The 18,679-nt window shown below is 26.6% G+C and overlaps 3 protein-coding genes across 3 annotated transcripts; 2 read left to right on the top strand and 1 right to left on the bottom strand.

Moving 5' to 3' along the window:
- Positions 1–165: 165 nt before the first annotated feature.
- LOC130668736 (N-alpha-acetyltransferase 25, NatB auxiliary subunit) lies at positions 166–7,808 on the bottom strand. Its single transcript, XM_057471160.1, has 9 exons — positions 7,569–7,808; positions 7,188–7,412; positions 6,661–6,914; positions 5,690–5,913; positions 5,284–5,596; positions 4,729–5,033; positions 2,777–3,035; positions 1,856–2,707; positions 166–387 (listed from the first exon to the last, which is right to left on the bottom strand). Exons 1-9 carry the CDS (start codon positions 7,627–7,629, stop codon positions 166–168), a joined length of 2,715 nt encoding a protein of 904 aa, XP_057327143.1. The 5' UTR covers positions 7,630–7,808.
- Positions 7,760–13,867, top strand: LOC130668742 (activating signal cointegrator 1 complex subunit 1). The gene is made up of 8 exons (XM_057471174.1): positions 7,760–7,895; positions 7,979–8,341; positions 8,865–8,977; positions 10,213–10,531; positions 11,798–11,958; positions 12,033–12,163; positions 12,418–13,286; positions 13,473–13,867. Exons 2-7 carry the CDS (start codon positions 8,124–8,126, stop codon positions 12,535–12,537), a joined length of 1,062 nt encoding a protein of 353 aa, XP_057327157.1. The 5' UTR covers positions 7,760–7,895; positions 7,979–8,123; the 3' UTR covers positions 12,538–13,286; positions 13,473–13,867.
- Positions 13,868–14,948: 1,081 nt separating this feature from the next.
- Positions 14,949–17,573, top strand: LOC130668740 (uncharacterized). The gene is made up of 3 exons (XM_057471171.1): positions 14,949–15,122; positions 15,215–15,396; positions 16,348–17,573. The coding sequence occupies exons 1-3, from the start codon at positions 14,949–14,951 to the stop codon at positions 17,438–17,440; spliced, it is 1,449 nt and encodes a 482-aa protein (XP_057327154.1). The 3' UTR covers positions 17,441–17,573.
- Positions 17,574–18,679: the final 1,106 nt, after the last annotated feature.

Below are 18,679 nucleotides of genomic sequence, written 5' to 3'. Positions count from 1 at the left end.
ATATTTTTCTGTAATGATAAAAATGATATTTTTTTTTTATTTACGAGCACAAAGTTATTTCCTAAGCGTATGTACACGTCTTTAAGATATTACAGAATAATGTTTGATGATGGCAATTGTTTTTAAGGCTGACTTGAGAGTTTGTACATTTAAAAATTTAATTTTTCAGCTACGAAAATTATTTAATAATTTTGTTGTAAGCTGAAGCCGTGATCTAAGCATCCAACAACTTCGATGAATGCTTTCTTGAACACGTTCTGCTACAATAACAGCAGCATCTTCTTTAACATCAAGACCTGTGTTTACTGAACGTTTTTCAAATTCAGATAAAACATTTTCTAATTTTTCTGTTCTTTTCATAAGTAAATCACTTATTTCTGTCCAACACTAAAAAAAAGTAACTTGTATTAATAATTTGTATTTTTAAGGCCATTCTCAAATAGTGCCTCCCACTTTTTTAAAATATTCAATGGCTTTAAATTGTAATGACTGTATTAAAATTTTAATAGTTAATTAAAAAAAAGTTTAAGCATTAATTGAAAAAAGGGCAACGCAGTTACAATTCGCCGAGACATAGATTTTTAAAAAAATTATTTACAGTTGATATCAATTGGAGTTACACAAAATTTGGAAAATAAATTTCTGTAAAATCTTCATGTCAATATTATAATTTGGAATGTCAAATTTTTTAGGCTAAAATTTATTTAATAAATTTCGTTCAACTCAGGGTGGCTACAGAGAACTGATTTCAAAATTCCCTGATATTTCCCGGTTTTCCAGTAAAGTTTTTCACATTTTTCCCTAATTTAGAATTTTTCTTCTTATCATTTAGATATTCAAAGTTTTTATTATATTTTCATTTTTAATAATTAAATTTGATAATTGAATCATGCGAGAAACCAGAAAAAAGGGCAATAAAATAAATTAATATTGCCTACTTTTGATTATTCGATGTTAAAAATGTATAAGTTAAAATATTTAGTAAGAAATTTTATAATTTAAATAAATTCAAAATACACTGGTTACAAAAATTAAGGAATATTTAAAAATTTTCAAATTTTTTAGTAATTTTAAACAGTTTGTAACTCGAAGGGAATCGATCGTACAATAAAAACGAAAGTCAAACTGTAGCTTCAAGTGTCTAGTTTTCTGATCTGAGTCTTTAAATTTTTTTATTGTACACGGTTCCGGAGCAATAAAAAATCAATCATAATTATCGAAAAAAATTTATTGAAGCTTGAAGACCGTTTTTAAGACGAGCAAAAATTTGGTAAATTTCTTTTTCGATAGTTTTCTTAGGATTACTCCGGAACCGCACATAACAAAAAAATATAAAGACCAGATCAGAAAATTAGACACTTGAAGCTACAATTTGCCTTTTTTGTTTTTGTCGCATGACCATTTTCCTTCGAGTTACAACCGGTTGAAAATCACTTTAAAATTTGAAATTTTTTCAATACCCCTAATTTTTATAACTAGTGTATAATTGAAAATTTTTTAAATTTTGAACTGTTACAATTCAATTTCCGGATACTTTTCGACATTCCCTGACATTTCCATGATATCTCCCGGTTGGATTAAATTCTCTGATAATTCCTGAGATTCCCGGTTCGTGGCTACCCTGTAACTCTTTATTGATTTTATCTGTGAGTAATTTTTTTAAAACTCTATATTTCGGCGAAATTGTAACTGCGTTTTCTTTTTTTCAATTAATGCTTCAATTTTTTTCAAATTAATTGATAAAATTTTAATTCTGTTATGACAGTTCGTCATTGAATATTAAAAAAAGTGTGGGGCTCTATCGAAGAATGCCCTTAGTTATAAAATAACATAAAAATTGAATAATATATTTTACCTCAATATCATCAGCTGTAAATGATTCAACATCTTTATTAGATTTTTTCCGATTTTTTTTATTGCCAATTTCGGGATGAGCTTGATTTATAAAAGACGCACACATAATACCAATAAATGATAAAGTTTCACCGCAAGTAGCAGCACGCAGTAAAAAATCTTTATAAGATACAGGTTCATCAGTAGTTGGTATTGGTAAAGTTTTCAAACAATGAGCATTACGTATTATTTCAATACATTTTGAATCTGGTCGTGAAAATTTAGAAAATGAATCAGCAAGTCTTGCAATGACAATTAATTGTTGAGAATCATATGATTCACGTAATCGTTCAACTGCATCCATTGGTACTAATATACTTTCAACTCTAACTCGTTTGTCTGCTGTTAAAAATTTTTCAAGAGACTTTGGTATACGTTCATTATTTAGAGTTTCAAGTTCCTGTGATAATTTCGATAAAAGTGATGATAAATCTTGTTCTTCAGCAGTAGCAGCAATTATTCTTAAAATAAGATTACGGGCGGCAAGTAACTGAAACATACAGGCACGTGTTTCTTCATGTCTACGAGGATCTTTATCATCAGTTGATGGTTCCCAACCAACTACTACTTCAAGATCTCTGTTGTCACGCAGTAATTCCCATCTTATTGAATCTTCATGTGGTTGTACTCTCATTGAAACTAATGCTCTTGCTAATGACTTAGCGCCTTCACACCAGCTAAGTTCCAACAACATTTTATCAACAGTTGACGTTGCAAAATGTAAAGAATTATCAAGTCTTTCTCTTAAATCAACGAATTCTTGAATTTTAGCAAAACTTCCATATTTATAAGCGAAAGTTAAACGATCTGCGCTCTAAAAAAGTATATTAGTAAAATTTAATAAAAAAAAATAATTACAGTATACAAATATACAAATACTTACATGTTTATAATTAGCCACAAAAAATTTAACTGCCTGATCAAGGGCATTTGAAGCACTAGATAAGTGTCCAAGTGGCGCCAAAAGTGGAACATACAAATAGCTTAAAGAAACTAATTGAATCTGTTTTGCATCTAGTAAAGAAAAAACATGATCTGCAGCACCTATTAAACCAGCTTCTAAATAAACTCGTATTAAAACTATTTTCAAATGAAAATTAGCTACACTTATTGACAAAGCTCGTTCCAACAAAGCCATTGCTCTGAAATAATAATTATTATATATTTTTAATATACAGTGTAAAGTAAAATCGTTTAAAAAGAGGTTGAAAAATTGTTGATCATTTGAATCGTTTATTTGAGAAACCCCATGAGTCATGTTTTTTACGAAATTGGGTTTTTTGCATTTTTGGGTTCTTTGGATATCCCTCCATAGAAATCAATCAAAATATGCATCAAATCGGCGTTTAAAAAGAAATTAATGGGGTGACAGCAATTTCATTTAATTGAGAAACTCCATAAGTCAATGACTCAAATAAACAGATGCAGTTTTAGTTTTACATAAATAATTTTTTTATTTTTTATTTAAAATTCGCGCTTTTTTGGGAAATTAATTTCAAATGTTGTTTTATTGTTGACTGTTATATGACTAATTAAAATGTTTAAATTAATTATAATTTTTTGTAATTCTTGAGTTTCAGAGTTTAAATACATATTTAATACTTCATTTTATCAGTGTAATAAATGATTTGCGTGGAAACATTTGAAAAAACAATGATTTTATAACTTTTTTTTCCGTTTGGTTGAGAAACCCCATAAGTCAATCGACTTTAAATAATTTTTTTAAGTAGTTTCAGTTAAAAAATTAAATTTTTCTTGTTGGAATCTTTTTCAGAGACGCTAACATTATAGTATTCAATTATTTATTTATTATTCTAATGTCAAGTTTTTCCAAAAAAATGTTTTTTGTGTTTCCAGAAAAATTTTGTTTTCTTGACTTATGGGGTTTCTCAAATAAACGATTCGTTTGAAACTTCAAAACGTCGCACAATTACCAACATTTTTTAAAATTTTGAAATTACAAAAAAGAAAACATTTTTTTGTTGTCTTGTAATCGTTTTTTGACTTTTTATTAAAAGCAATCAAGTCTATCATTTTTTCTTCCGTCCATAGTAGGTACAGAAAAAGCTGATTTCTGAACGTTTTTAAAGTTTTTCGAGAGCGTTTTTTCTAATAGTATCAAACAAATTATTGTTTACTTTTTTGTATTTTTAAAAACTTTAAAATATTTTTAAAAAATTGTCGTTGTGTAAGGTTTTGAAGTTTATAATGGTTAACGCTTTTTCAACCAGTGTTTTAACACGGTAAGATAAGAGACCCAGTGGTTCCACCATGATATCTCTCCAGACGAAATCTCGACAAAATCTCTCCAGGACAAAATCTGTTGAACATGATCTCTATAAACGAGATCTTATAATAATCTATGTAATTATAATGATTTCTACACTTACAACTGGAATCGTATTCAGGTTTTATTTCACATTTTATGTGTATATCATAAATAAATAGAATGTGTTACACATACGTGTATGAAATCATGGGAAATTCCCAGCCCAAATTTGGCATCATCAATTGCAAGAACTTGACGTAAACTTACTGTGAAGTCAATCACTGAACGTCAAATTTTTTAAGTGATCGTATGGCCATCAGGGATTGGGCTGATAAAAATAATTTTAGAAATTTTATCCTGAAGAGATTTTGTCGTAGGGAGATTTTGTCCAGAGAGATAAAGTCGTGTTACCAGACCCAGTACCCGATCACTCATGTATTTGTATATATATATATATATATATTTATTAAATTTGACTAAACACAGATATACAAATACATGAAGTGATAGGGTAATAGGTTTTTCACCTTATATAATTAATGAAAATACATAATATTAATACTTACTTGTAAAGATGGGAAGCTTCATAGGATTCATACCACATTTGTAATAATAAATGTGCAGCAAGAACAGCATAAGAATCAAATGGAGCAAAATCAGTTGGTAATCTTTCATCATTTTTACATAATTCATTACCCTTTTCATAGAGATCACGTAAACGGTTAACTAATTTTTGACGTTTTTCTATGTCCAAAATGGGTGAATGATGCATACCACAAGCACGACGTAATTGTTCATAATGAATATGTCTTAACATTTGATCTGTTTTTGTTGCTGATGAATCTTCAGCAATCCCAATATCTTCATTTATCTAAATATCAATTATAAATTTTTAAAAACTAATGCCATATAAATTAATCAATTTATATATTTTTGCTTTATTATATCAGATTTTCTTTATTTATTTATTTTATATTAGTTATAACTTTACTCTTGTTTCAATTTAATTTAATTTTTTTATAATGAAAAATAATTAAAAAATTTTATCATAAAAAAACTTGTGTCCCAATAAAATAAAAATTGAATCTGATATTGTTTTAAAAAGTTTTATTGTAACTTACACTTTCAAGTAGCTGAGATTGTTCTTCAAAAGTTAATAAATTTAAATATAATCTCAAATCCCCAACTGTACAGCCTTTGTTACCAAATTGTTCAAAGTACAATCGCATCAATTTAACAGGTTCCATAATAGCACGTAAAGCAACATTACTTGATCCAACACGTTTCAATAATTCAAAACGTGCTAAATGTGGAGCTCGGGCTTTTTTTCCACAAGTCTCTGCTATACTATCTAAAAATTCTAAACATTCACTGGGTTGCTGATGCTCTAATGCTGCAGTCAAATAACTTAAATAATGTGACCAGTTATCATTACTGTAAATATAATTATTTTGTTTAAATTTTTAATGTTTTTTCTCTTTCCATTTTTTTTTTCTGTCATAATATAAATTGAATTTAAATAATTACTCTTCATTTATTAATTCTTTAAAAGCTGTTGTCGCTTCTTCGTATCGTTGTAATTGTAATAGTAGAGCAGCTTTACGTTGTGGTACACCAGAGAGTCGAGCAGCTAATGGTCCAGATAAAACCTCTAGAACTTGTTCATTTTTTCCTTGAAGTTCTAGTATCATAATGTAAAGCTGAACTTCTTGTTCAGCTTCTAATTTACCTTCATTGACTAACTTTAAAACCTAGTATATTAATAAATTTATATAAGTTCATTTATTAATACGAGCAGCCTGCAGTCACTACGTGACTGCCCAAATATCACTACTAACTTTATAAAATACGCAGAAAAAAAGGATTTCTTGTCGCAAAAAATTTTAATTTGCACCAAAAATATTTATGCATTATCAATTAAATACAAAAATTGTCTTGGAGCGAAAAAATATTTTTTTGGTCAAGAAACAATTCCTTGCAGCAAGTAATTTTTTCTAGTTCTAAATAAATTTTTGTTTTCAATTCACAATGCAAAAATTTTCTTTAGGCGAGTAAAGATTTTTTGTGTCAATGAATCCTTTTTTTTCTTTGCACACTTTTATGGCTTTGAGAAGCTTTCTAAAACCAAAAGGGAGCATAAAAATCTGTCATTTTGGAATAACTAACGCGATATAAATAATATATTCAGTGACATTCAGTCATATTTAGTGACAGAATAATTAAAGTATTAATTTATTTAAAGAAAATAAATACGATCGTCTTTTTTCTCGCGTAATTCGAATGATATAGATAAATCTATTTATCTGAATACTTGGCAATTAAAAAGAATTTAAACTATGAAAAGGCAGAAATTCAAGTCAAGACCTATCTAATGATAGCAGTTTCAATAACATTAACTAATTCTATCATATAGATATGGCGGGATCAAAATTTTCCCTATTCTCTTTACAATATAGATTATAAATTAATAAGAAATAATTGTTTTTTTTTTTTTTTACCATTCTCTCAGCAAGAGGTAATATTATATTTTTGGCTAATGCATCCTCAGCTTGTATGGCCTGCATGACAACGCTCATAACAGCCCAAAAGTAATAAGGATTTTTCGGTTTCAATTTATATAAAGCAAGTGCTGTTTGTTGTTGTTTTTTAAAATCTCCTAATCGTACGTATGACATAAATAAATGTGTCAATAATTCCTCATTATTTGGATCAGCTTTTGCTGCTGCTTCGTAAACTTCTCGTATTTTATCAGCTAAAAAACATTTATATAAATTAATTAAAATAAATGATACTAAAGTTTGCAGACAATTACCAACTTTTGAATTTTTTTTCCACAATTGAATTAAAAAAAAAAAAATTAAATCAATATGCACATGTAGAAAATTTAAAAAACTGTAGGTGCAATTTTTTGAATCTTTTTTTATAATCTGTCATTTTTAAAAAAATTCAAAAATTATCAGACGGCGGCGAACTTCAGTGGAATAAAAATAATTATTAACTAAATAAAAATATAAAAAATAATTACGTTGATGAATTTCTTTATAACAAATGCTCATTGCTTGGAGTGTTGAATCATCACATGGTACTTCCGAACGTACTTTATCCATGATAACCTGACATTTATCTTCTTTGCCTAATCGTAATAAAGCCAAAGCTTTTAATACTCTCGCACACTGATTTTCTGGTTGTTTCTTTAGAACTTTATCAGCTTCTTGAAGCGCTTTTTTATTGTTCCCATTGTCAAGCCAGTCTACAAAAGTAAAAATATATAAAATTTTCTTTTTTTTTTTCAAATATCGAATCGTGGGTGACTACATTACATAACCTTTTTTACCGGTAAAATAAATAAAAATAATAAAATATTATTTAATATTGATAAATTATAAAATAATTATTAAAGATTTACCATAAATTGGTCGTAAACGACGTTCATTAACTGTATTATTAACATGTGCCTTCGACGCCATCGTATTATAAAATATAACTTTACAAGATAAAGACGGTTTCAAACACAAAACATTATTCCGGGACTTGGCTCCTCTAACACTCTCCTACATATGTGGTCTATTTCACACAAACACATATATACCTAAATATATTTATGCCTTTTGTATACACGTTCATTCAACGTTCACTTCAGTCCAAGTCAGCCGCGAGACGATCGAATATATATCTATATATTTTGTCTTTATTTCGCCATTTTTTTCTCGTACTTTATATGATTTTAATTAATGTAATTATTTAATTAATTAAATTAATTATTTTGTCATATAAATTTATTATTTAAAGTTTATACTCTTAATTTAAATATTACAGACTTAAAATTATTAGTATTGTAAAAAATAAAACTTATTGCCCAGTAATTTTCTAGCGCGCAGACGCGTAGAAATGGCGGAAAAGTTTTAAACTGTGAAATAATAAATTATTACTATGATTTTAACGAGTGAATTATTTAAATAAGATGGATATTATAAAACCAGAATTAGTTTGGATTGAAGGCCGTTGTTATCGATTTCCCGATCATACTGTTTGGTCTTCAAAACAAACTTGTACTCCTTATGAAGAAGATTACGATCAAATGGAAGACGACATGAATAATGAAGTTAACAGTCGTGATTGTGATATAGCTGTTGAAATTTTAAAAGACGGACGTTATCAACATACTGTTAATATTCCTCAGTATGTTATTAATAATCTCTAATTAATTGTTTTTATATAAAAATCCGAAAATTACCAATCATAAAATTATGATACTGAAGCTAGCAGACGTCTAATAATTTTTGAATTTTTTTTAGATGATAAACTAAAAAAAAAAAAATATTTGAAAAAATTGCACCTGTAGTTTTTTAAATTTTCTACATGTGTATATTTTATGATAATAAAGTTAGCAAACATTTAAGAACATTTTTATTTTTTTGAACAAAAAAATAAATATTAAAAAAAAATATTTTGAAAAATTACATGTATAGTTTGTTAAATTTTCTACATGTGCATTTTTTTATAAACGTATATTTTTAATTATTTATCTATTTAAAAAAATTTATTTAAATTTCAAATGTCTGCTAACTTTACTATCATGTATATTTTTGGTTTTTGTTTTTTTTTTAAATTGATTTGTTGAAAAAAAAATTCGAAAATTACTAATTGTCTGCTAACTTCAGGATCATATTAAAATTTACTTAATTTTTTATTTATGTTTTAGGGTATTTTACCGATTTCTCATTGGTCATGCAGGAAGTATTAAAAAAAATCTTGAGTGCGAAACGAAAACAATGATTAAAATACCAAATATTGGATCTAAACACACTGATATTGGTATTCAAAATTATTATAAAGTAGACTGGGCCAAAAAAATCGACTGTTTTTTTTATTCAACGATACTGGGAAAATATTATTTGGGATGACAAAAAAAAAATTATTGTGAAAATTTGAGCCCTTAATATTGATATCAAGAGGTGTATCATCGCAATTTTTTATTTTTTTTAATGAGCGGGTTTTTGTCTCATTACTCTCAAACAATCGAGATAAACGAAATAGACTTGAACACATTTCTTGTAGGAAATTGAATGCTCTACAAAAAAGGTCTGATTAAAATTTTTTTTCAGATGAACCGTTTCCTTATAATCATGCCTTGAACATTGGTATGATTTTACAATTTGATTGTTCAACTTTGAAATTTTGTAATTAATGTAAAAATCAGTTTCCGAAAAAAGCCTATGATTATTCTCAAAGGAAATTTAATGCTCTACAAAAAAAATCTCTTATCAATTTTTGCTAAATTCACTCCTTTAAAAGTTATTCCAAGTTATTGAAATCATTTTGACTCAACTTCAACCTTGAAAGTTACATGACTGAATATCACATTTATAATTTTACACGACAAAATATCACAGCCATAATATCACCAGCCTGCACATTGAGATAACGTTACGTCAAAATATCACATGATATTATGTCGTGTAAAATTATAAATGTGATATTCAGTCATGTAACTTTCAAGGTTGAAGTTGAGTCAAAATGACTTCAATAACTTGGAATAACTTTTAAAGGAGTGAATTTAGCAAAAATTGATAAGAGATTTTTTTTGTAGAGCATTTAATTTCCTTTGAGAATAATCATAGGCTTTTTTCTCGGAAACTGATTTTTACATTAATTACAAAATATCAAAGTTGAACAATCAAATTGTAAAATCATACCAATGTTCGAGGCATGATTATAAGGAAACGGTTCATCTGACAAAAAATTTTAATCAGACCTTTTTTGTAGGGCATTCAATTTCCTACAAGAAATATATTCAAGTCTATTTTGTTTATCTCGATTGTTTGAGAGTTATGAGACGAAAACCCGCTCATTAAAAAAAAATCAAAAGTTGCGATGATGCACCTCTTAATATCAATATTAAGGGCTCAAATTTTCACAATAATTTTTTTTTGTCATCCCAAATAATACTTTTACAGTATCGTTATAAAAAGAAATAGTCGATTTTTGTGGCCCATTCTATTATAAAATAACTAATTTAAATTATAAACGTTTTAATTTGATTTTTTTAGTAATTACTGGAAAAAACCGATCAAGTGTCATATCATGCCGTCAAAGAATTGATCTTATAGTAGAATCTTCGAAGAAAAAAATTCCATTTACTCATTTTGTATCAATTCCATTAAATGAAGAAACGATAATTAATAATTTTATAAAATTTAAAAATGAAATTCTCAATGACTCTGAAATAATGTCAAAAGGATTAATGGAGGATTTTTTTGTTAGTCCTAATAAATTTCATCTAACAATTGGAATGTTATTATTAATTAATAATGAGGATAAAAAAAAAGCTGTAGAAACATTAAATGCTTGTGTTAATGAAATTATCAAGTAAGTTTTATAAATAAAAAAATTATATGTGTAAGGTAAGGGGCCCAGTTTCTGACCTTTTTAGAGTGCCGGTTGGGGTTATACTATAATAATTAATGTAAGATTTAATTTAATGAGAAAAATAGTAATTCTATCGACTAGTTTATGATTTGTCAAATAAAGTCATGCGCGTAAAATAATTATTTCAATTGAATTAATTATTTAAATTGACGTTTTAAAAATTGACATTGAGAGACTTAGTTTCTTACCCTTAGAATTTTTCAGGTCGCAGTTTCTGACCCTCAAATTACACAAACCATGATTAGGTTGTGAAGTACTTAGCAAGTTTCAATAAACTAAAACTATTATTTAGATGAATAAATTAAATATTTACTATAATAAAAACATAATTTTTCAATATTTAAAATATAAATAATTAAAGTGACTTTAGCTAGCGCCTGTTCTCATTATTTTTCACCGTAGCTCGTTGTCTTTTTTTTTAAACTCTCGAATAAAAAAACAATAAAAAAAATTAATTTTGTCATAATAAAAATATTATTCAACTAAAAGAGTCAGAAAAATTTAAATACTATCGAAATTGACATTATTTTTACAATAATTCTATCACTCCAAGAATATGTACTTTCAAGATCTAATTATGATCTTTTATTTTTAAAAATGAATATTAAATGTTAACTTATCGCTGTATTGTGAATAATAGTAGAAAATAATTTAAGAAAATTATAAATATTGCTATTTTTACATTTTATAGACTTGTAATTAAACAGATAACCTGGCTCGCAGTAAGTTATAATTTTAGGATCAACGACTCCACCATACCTTTAAAATTGAGCCTAGTTATTGACCCTCAAATTTCAACAACAAAACTCATTTTAATATGTTTTATAAATGTATTAAAATAAATTTCAATTAAATATCGATCTATCCATCTATTTTTAGTTAAATTTTTTTACTTACATGATAATTAGTGCACAGATTCAATCGTCGTACCTCCTAACGTAAATTGTTTAGACTCTACTTAAAAAATGGCTTCCTCAGCCACGTATGGCTAAAATATTTGTTTTTATTCAGTTTATATTTTCTATGTTTTTTAAATTGCCATTAATTAGGCTCAGAATAAATTACAATAAATTAAGAAAAAATTGATTTTCTTTTTAAAGTTGTAGTTTTTTAAGTAAATAAGAAAAAAGTTGAAAAGCTCAGGAACTAGGCCAGGGTCAATAACTGGGTCTTTTACCTTATATAATTTTAAAATTAATTTTCTAGGCCTATTTTGCAACAGAGTGGACCACTGAAACTAAAAATTCAAGGTGTAGAAATAATGAATGATGATGAAAAAAGAGTAACAGTACTTTATGGTAAAGTATTAAAAAATGATATACTCCAAGAAATAGCTAATAAAACTTTCAATTTTTTTATTCAAAAAGGTAATTAAATATAACAGTATTGATTACAATTTTTATTTTACATAAAAAAAATTAATTTTTATTCTCATTTAAAGATCTCATGAGTGTACAGTATACTGAAGCAGTAAAATTACACATGACCTTGATAAAAACAAGCCGAGTAACAGATAAAAGTTCAAAAAAGAATTCAAGTCTCGCCCAATTCGATGCTACAAAAATATTAAAGGTAAAATAAGATATAAGGTGATTGGTCCAGTGAATGAATACGACAATTGTTTAATTTTCATTTCATCATTTAGATTTTAATCATAATAGCATAAAGAAAATACTTCATTACTGTTTGATTGATAGCTTCTAGAACTTAAATTCTAATTTTGTTGCATCTTTCTATATTAAAATATACGAGCGTTCATTTACTGGCTCAGTCACCCGAATTATTTTACATAAATTCAAATTTTTTTACTCGGTATAATTTTTTAGAACTATAAAGATTATTACTTTGGAGAATCACAACTGGAAAAAATAAATATTTCTGCAAGAAATACTGAAACTGATGTAGGTCATTATGAAACTTTAACAGAAATTAATTTATTAAAATAATTAATTAAAATGAGCCTAATAATAGATACGGTATAACTACGTTGTACATTTATCTGTAATAAATCATTCATAAATGTAAATTTATGTAATTTCAAGTACTTATTTGAAGATCAATATCAATAATACATTTCTGTACTACGGCTCAATACTGATCAATAAAATTCAGCCAAAGACTACAATAAAAAATGTTTTACTTTAACTTTTCCATTCTCTTTATGAACTAGGTATGTAACTTTATTAAAAGTTTACCGCGTGAATAATTTAATAATGCTAAGATTTTTTTAAATTTTTAACTACTGACGATGAAGTAGAAATAAATAATCTGACTTTGACTAAAAATGAAAGATGTCGTTGATTATAAATTTAAAAAATAAAAATTAAAAAAAAATTAGTAAACAATGTATAAATAACTTACATAAAATATAGCTTTTGAAGATTTTTATAAGATGACAAATACGCACAAAACGAATAACAGAATTTAAAGAAACAAATGTGTTTTAAGTGTACAGGCATTATATTTTTATATACGCAATGATTATTATTTAAATTTCAAATATAAATATGACAGTTTTTTTATAGTGTTTACAACGCTTATCTTATCATATTTATACAGATAATATTGTTTATATATTATCATTATTAACAAAACGATTACAATTGTATGACAACTGCGCGATCTGTCTACTATGAATAATACTTGTCTCATTCAAATGTTAGTTTTAAATAACTTGTCAATTATTTACGACAAAGTAAGTCATTAATTGTTGATAATTATTTAAAAGATATAGTTTTTTTAACTTTAAATGATCTACGAAATAAATAATTAACGCTGCTCTTATTTAAATTCGTCATTTGTTATTTTATATGATTTTTTTATAAATTTAATGAATGATGTTTAATTTGAAATTCATTTTTATTTTAATTGAAACATTAAGGAGTAACGGCTGAGTGGGTTATCTCAATGCCTTATTGAAAAACTAATTAACTGAGTAATTGAAACATACGTAAATTGCCAATATAATACCTCGATGTCATCTGTTAAAAATTATTATATTGTGAGGATGAATGAATATAACTGATTAAATTTATCTACATGAATATTTATATTTTTTTATAACAGTGTAATGATAAATATATCACGTGCGTCAAGATTAATTCACATAGAAGGTTGCTTGTATATTTATAAATTTCAGTACTTTTATCAAGAATTAAATTATTTTTTGTCCATATATGAGTTGAAAATTATTATTATTTAACAAAAAATATATTTATTTAAGTATTAACTATCAAAAAATATCATTACGATCACTTTTGTTTAATTGAATTCATAGTAAGTATGTAAGATTTTTTTTATAGATTATTAAGGACATTCTCCGACAGAACCCCCCACTTTTTGAAATATTCAATGACCTTGAATTGTCATAACAGTATTCAAATTTTATTAATTAATTTTAAAAAAATTGAAGCATTATTTGAAAAAAGGACAACGCAGTTACAATTTCGCCGAAATATAGATTTTTAAAAAAATTACTCACAGTTAAAATCAATAAGGAATTGAACGAAATTTATTAAATAAATTTTAGCCTAAAAAATTTGACATTCAAAATTTAATATTGACATGAAGATTTTACTGAAATTTATTTTCCAAATTTTGTTCAACTCCTAATTGATATCAACTGTAAATAATTTTTTTTTAAATCTGTCTCGGCGAAATTGTAACTGCGTACGTTGCCCTTTTTTCAATTAATGCTTAAAATTTTTTTTAATCAAGGCCATTCTCAAATAGTGCCCTCCACTTTTTTTAAATATTCAATGACTTTAAATTGTAATGACTGTATTAAAATTTTGATAGTTAATTAAAATAAAGTTTGAGCATTAATTGAAAAAAGGTCAACGCAGTTACAATTTCGCCGAGACATAGATTTAAAAAAAAATTATTTACAGTTGATATCAATTAGGAGTTAAACAAAATTTGGAAAATAAATTCCAGTAAAATTTTCATGTATGTCAATATTATAATTTTGAATGTCAAATTTCTTAGGCTAAAATTTATTTAATGAATTTCGTTTAATTCCTTATTGATTTTAACTGTGAGTAATTTTTTAAAAAATCTATATTTCGGCGAAATTGTAACTGCGATGTCCTCTTTTCAATTAATGCTTAAACTTTTTTTTAAATTAATTAATAAAATTTTAATACTGTTATGACAGTTCAAGGTCATTGAATATTTCAAAAAGTGGGGGGTTCTGTCAGAGAATGCCCTTAATTATCAAAATTTTAATACAGTCATTGCAATTGAAAGTCATTGAATATTTTAAAAAAGTGGGGGACACTATTTGAGAATGGCCTTAAGTAGTTTTATCAAGTATAAATAACAATTGATTATTTTTTTTTATGTCAGTAAAAAAAAAATGCACGGAGCAAAACGAGTTATCATATTTTGTTTACTTACAACTGCACTACCAATTTTTTTTTTAATTATGCCATTATATTTAAGACATAAATTATATGCAGATGTAGTTTATGCTGTCACAGAGTCTGATGTTTTAGAAATTTCTGACGGAGTATCAACAGTATTTTGTTCTGTAAGTAATTAATAATAATTTTTTTTTCTTTTCATATTTATTGGAAAAAAAAAATAATAAATTTGAATGATAATTATTTCTTTTTGTTAAAGGCACATACATTAGAAATGAATGGAACTTTTAATGCTTTTCAAATGGGTCATAGACCCGAAATTACCTCTTACCGAAAACATATAAGACTGAAGAAAAGTATGATTTTACCTGATGATACATTAGAGTATTGGGGTTTTTATTTGTTGCGAGGAGCAAGTGTTGGACTCAGTGTATGTTCTAGGTAATTAATAATTGATTTAAATAAAAATAATTTAACGTACTGCTACCCACGTAGCACAGAGTCAACTTTAAGATGTCTTTTAAAAGGACAAGATAAATTTTTTTTTTGTCTGAAAGTCACCTTTTTTGGTATAAATACGACATGCAAATGTTGGTTCCGGAGATAGAGACGAGTTTTGTTGTTTTTCCTGTCTTATTTCAATTAAGAAGTCATTTAGATGACTTATTTTACTACTATTTGTAATTTACTTTTTGTCGTCACTTGTGTTAAGTCTTTTAAATAGATATTTTTTCGGTGACATAAATTTCTGATTGTTTTGTCAACATTTGGTGCCTTATCGATATCTCAAAAAGTTGCCTAAAAACTGATATCTTATAGATGTCTCAAAGGTAAGTGTGCTACTTGGGTAATTACGACAGATCTATGTTCTGTATTCTCCATGTTCACGATCAGTTTTTTTCACTTATTATTACGTTTCTACTTGAAATTTTTCTACTTGAGTACGAAACGATTGAATAATTTCATCAGTAAATTTTCTATTTGAAACCATTTTTATTTTTCATGTCTATACCAAAATTTTTCTATCGTTAAAATTTCTATCAGCCAACGAAATTATTTGAAATGAATCACTAGTAACTTTTCCTTCTTAAAACATTTAAATCCTAGAATATTCTATTAAGTATCTTTTCTATCCATGATAATTTTATCCTCAAGTCTTTTAGCTTTAAACCTAAAAAAAATACGGACTAAATTTAACAAAGTTACGGATGAAAATGCAATGGATAGGAAATTTTTGAATAAAAGTTCTAAGGATAGAAATTTTTTAAAATATAAAAATTACTGATAGAAATGTGTAATAGTTTTTTACCCGAGTAGAAACATAATGATGTTATTTTTTATTAATAATAAATTAATGTAAAATATTTTAATTATAATACTTGAATAAAACAGGTTTCCCGGTGCCTCAATACTCGTCGTTAAAGGTGAAAGAACATTGCGGACTTGTGGAATGTTAGATCATAATATGAATAAAGCTCGTACAAACGGAATTTTTTTACCTGAAGCCCATGATCAAGTTAAAATAACATTTGAATCTAATGCAAAAGAAGTTGAATCGGAAGAATCTACGCTATCTGTATTATCATCAACGCCATCACCATTACCAAGAACAGTGACCCCAAATTCTCTGCCTAATTTAAAAAATAAATATATTAAACATATAATGGAGTCTCGTCAAGAATTAAATATGACACGAAAATTAAGACATACACGAAAAAGTATAAAAAATCATCGGACTAAAAAATTTAAAAATCATTTAAGACAAAAAAATAATAAAACTGATAAAAAAATTGACGAAAATAAACAGAACATTGATGAAAAATTCAAATTATTACAAGATTTAAATTCTCCTGGCATTAATGCCGCAAGTGAAGAAGACGATGTAGGTTTAAAAATAATAAATTCACATCATCATCAACGTGTAAAGAGAAACCAAGGACCAGTTAAGCCACCAGCTTTACTTGATCAAGGTATTAAACATGGTGGAAATGCGCTAAGAAATATTACAGATGATGATTCTTCAGTATCGAGTTTTGAAGAAGGTTTATTAAGTTGTTATGGAGGTCAAGTTTTAATACAACAAGAGTTTGAACCATCCGAATTATGTATTAATGTGAGTTATTTAGAGACCGGTAAATATATGCAGTCAAAACACAATGTTATGGAAGATGGATATTATTATTATATTTTTTATAGTGACAATGATTTAGTATATAATGATATCCATGCGGTTTTCAATATTTATAAACCAACGTTTCAATATGAAAATGTAACAAACTCTTGTGTAAACAAAACAGCATGTACTTTTCCACTTTCTGTACTATCAGGAGATCGTGTTATTGTTGAAGTGCCTACAAAAGATGGTATCGATCATGAAGAAGACGATATTTCTTTTTTAATATCTGTTTGTCATCCACGTATGGGGACGTATATAATTTTCCCCATAGCTGTGTTATTTCTGATACTTGGTTGTGCATTTCTTTAAATATATTTATTATAAAATTATTATTATTTTACATTTTTATTGATAAAAATACTGTTATTATAATCTTATTTATGTACATAATAATTACATACATTTTAAGGTAATAATATATTTTTTATATTAAATTTTTAAATACTATTTGAACTTAATTTATTATATTTTAAATAAGAAATTTACGTATAAAATTATAGTCCACTAAAATATTAGAAGGTTTTAGAAATCTTTAATACATTTCTGTATTACGGCAGACTGCAGTTATGATCTCATGTCCACAAACGGTTTGAGATAAAAATTTTGATTTGATAACAAACCTATGCCTCGTCCGGATAGTCCGTTTTTGAGACCGCTCGTGATTTGGTTTGTATAAACTTGCTAGTCATTGGCTTTCGTCAAATGGTCAGGTCTCACAAATGTGACATCCCGTATCAAGCCCAGCCAGCCCCACGTACGGAAGCATGAGGCTGTTAATTTTAATCACGGTTAACAAATCATACAAAAAAACGGTGAGTATAAAATAATTCGTATATCTGTTAACCATGCACAGTTCAAAATTTTCTGTTCTTGTCTATAAAAATTCAATGGTTAAATATTTTGTGTCAATTATTTGACACCATCAAGTGTAAATTTAACTGAAGTTGAATGTGTTATCTGATCTCAACAAGTTTTGAACCTGTATTATTGTTTGACACAACACGGAAAAAAGAACAGTTGAAAAATTACAGTTTCGTATAGTAGTAAAGCGCTCCGAGTCTGAAACTGTAAAAATTACATTTTTTATCAGTAAATTTTACAGAAATAACAAATATTACAGTTTCAAACTCGATATTGTCGATTTAAACTGTAAAATTTGCTGCTTAAAATTGTATTAATTTTATTACTATATATATCAAATTTCTAAAATTATAGTTTAAGCTTTAACGTTTAAAGATTTTTGTCCCGAAAGCCTATTTTACTGTAGAAACTGTAATTTTTCAATTGCTCTTTTTTCCGTGAAGTATAACGGATTAAATTAACACGAAAAATTGAGTGGACCGTTTGGGACATGTGATTTGTGTTAAATTTAACACAAATTTTTCAACTATATGATTGTTTAGATAAAAAAAAAATTGCCATCTCAAAGATCTAAATCGATTAATCTGTTCAAAAATTATTTAGAATATTCACATACATACATACACTCGGACATGATCTCAAAATTATAGTCAGAACAGCTTCCTAGGACCTCAAAACGTCGAGATC

This window comes from Microplitis mediator, chromosome 5 (assembly GCF_029852145.1).
Source record: "Microplitis mediator isolate UGA2020A chromosome 5, iyMicMedi2.1, whole genome shotgun sequence".
In the NCBI taxonomy this organism is placed as follows: domain Eukaryota; kingdom Metazoa; phylum Arthropoda; class Insecta; order Hymenoptera; family Braconidae; genus Microplitis; species Microplitis mediator.
Note: the sequence above shows the minus strand (reverse complement) of the source record. Positions and strands in the feature narration are given on the sequence as shown.

What these genes read in the sequence shown, in the direction of transcription:
- LOC130668736 (XM_057471160.1), bottom strand. Translation starts at nt 7,629, where the DNA reads ATGGCGTCGAAGGCACATGTTAATAATACAGTTAATGAACGTCGTTTA. An exon ending in TACCTCTTGCTGAGAGAATG is followed by an intron (nt 5,914 to 6,660) that starts GTAAAAAAAAAA and finishes TTAATATACTAG; the next exon opens with GTTTTAAAGTTAGTCAATGA. An exon ending in GAAGCTTCCCATCTTTACAA is followed by an intron (nt 3,036 to 4,728) that starts GTAAGTATTAAT and finishes TTATTATTTCAG; the next exon opens with AGCAATGGCTTTGTTGGAAC.
- LOC130668742 (XM_057471174.1), top strand. Translation starts at nt 8,124, where the DNA reads ATGGATATTATAAAACCAGAATTAGTTTGGATTGAAGGCCGTTGTTAT. An exon ending in ATCTAAACACACTGATATTG is followed by an intron (nt 8,978 to 10,212) that starts GTATTCAAAATT and finishes TGATTTTTTTAG; the next exon opens with TAATTACTGGAAAAAACCGA. An exon ending in ATGCTACAAAAATATTAAAG is followed by an intron (nt 12,164 to 12,417) that starts GTAAAATAAGAT and finishes ATAATTTTTTAG; the next exon opens with AACTATAAAGATTATTACTT.
- LOC130668740 (XM_057471171.1), top strand. Translation starts at nt 14,949, where the DNA reads ATGCACGGAGCAAAACGAGTTATCATATTTTGTTTACTTACAACTGCA. An exon ending in TATCAACAGTATTTTGTTCT is followed by an intron (nt 15,123 to 15,214) that starts GTAAGTAATTAA and finishes TTTTTGTTAAAG; the next exon opens with GCACATACATTAGAAATGAA. An exon ending in GGACTCAGTGTATGTTCTAG is followed by an intron (nt 15,397 to 16,347) that starts GTAATTAATAAT and finishes TGAATAAAACAG; the next exon opens with GTTTCCCGGTGCCTCAATAC.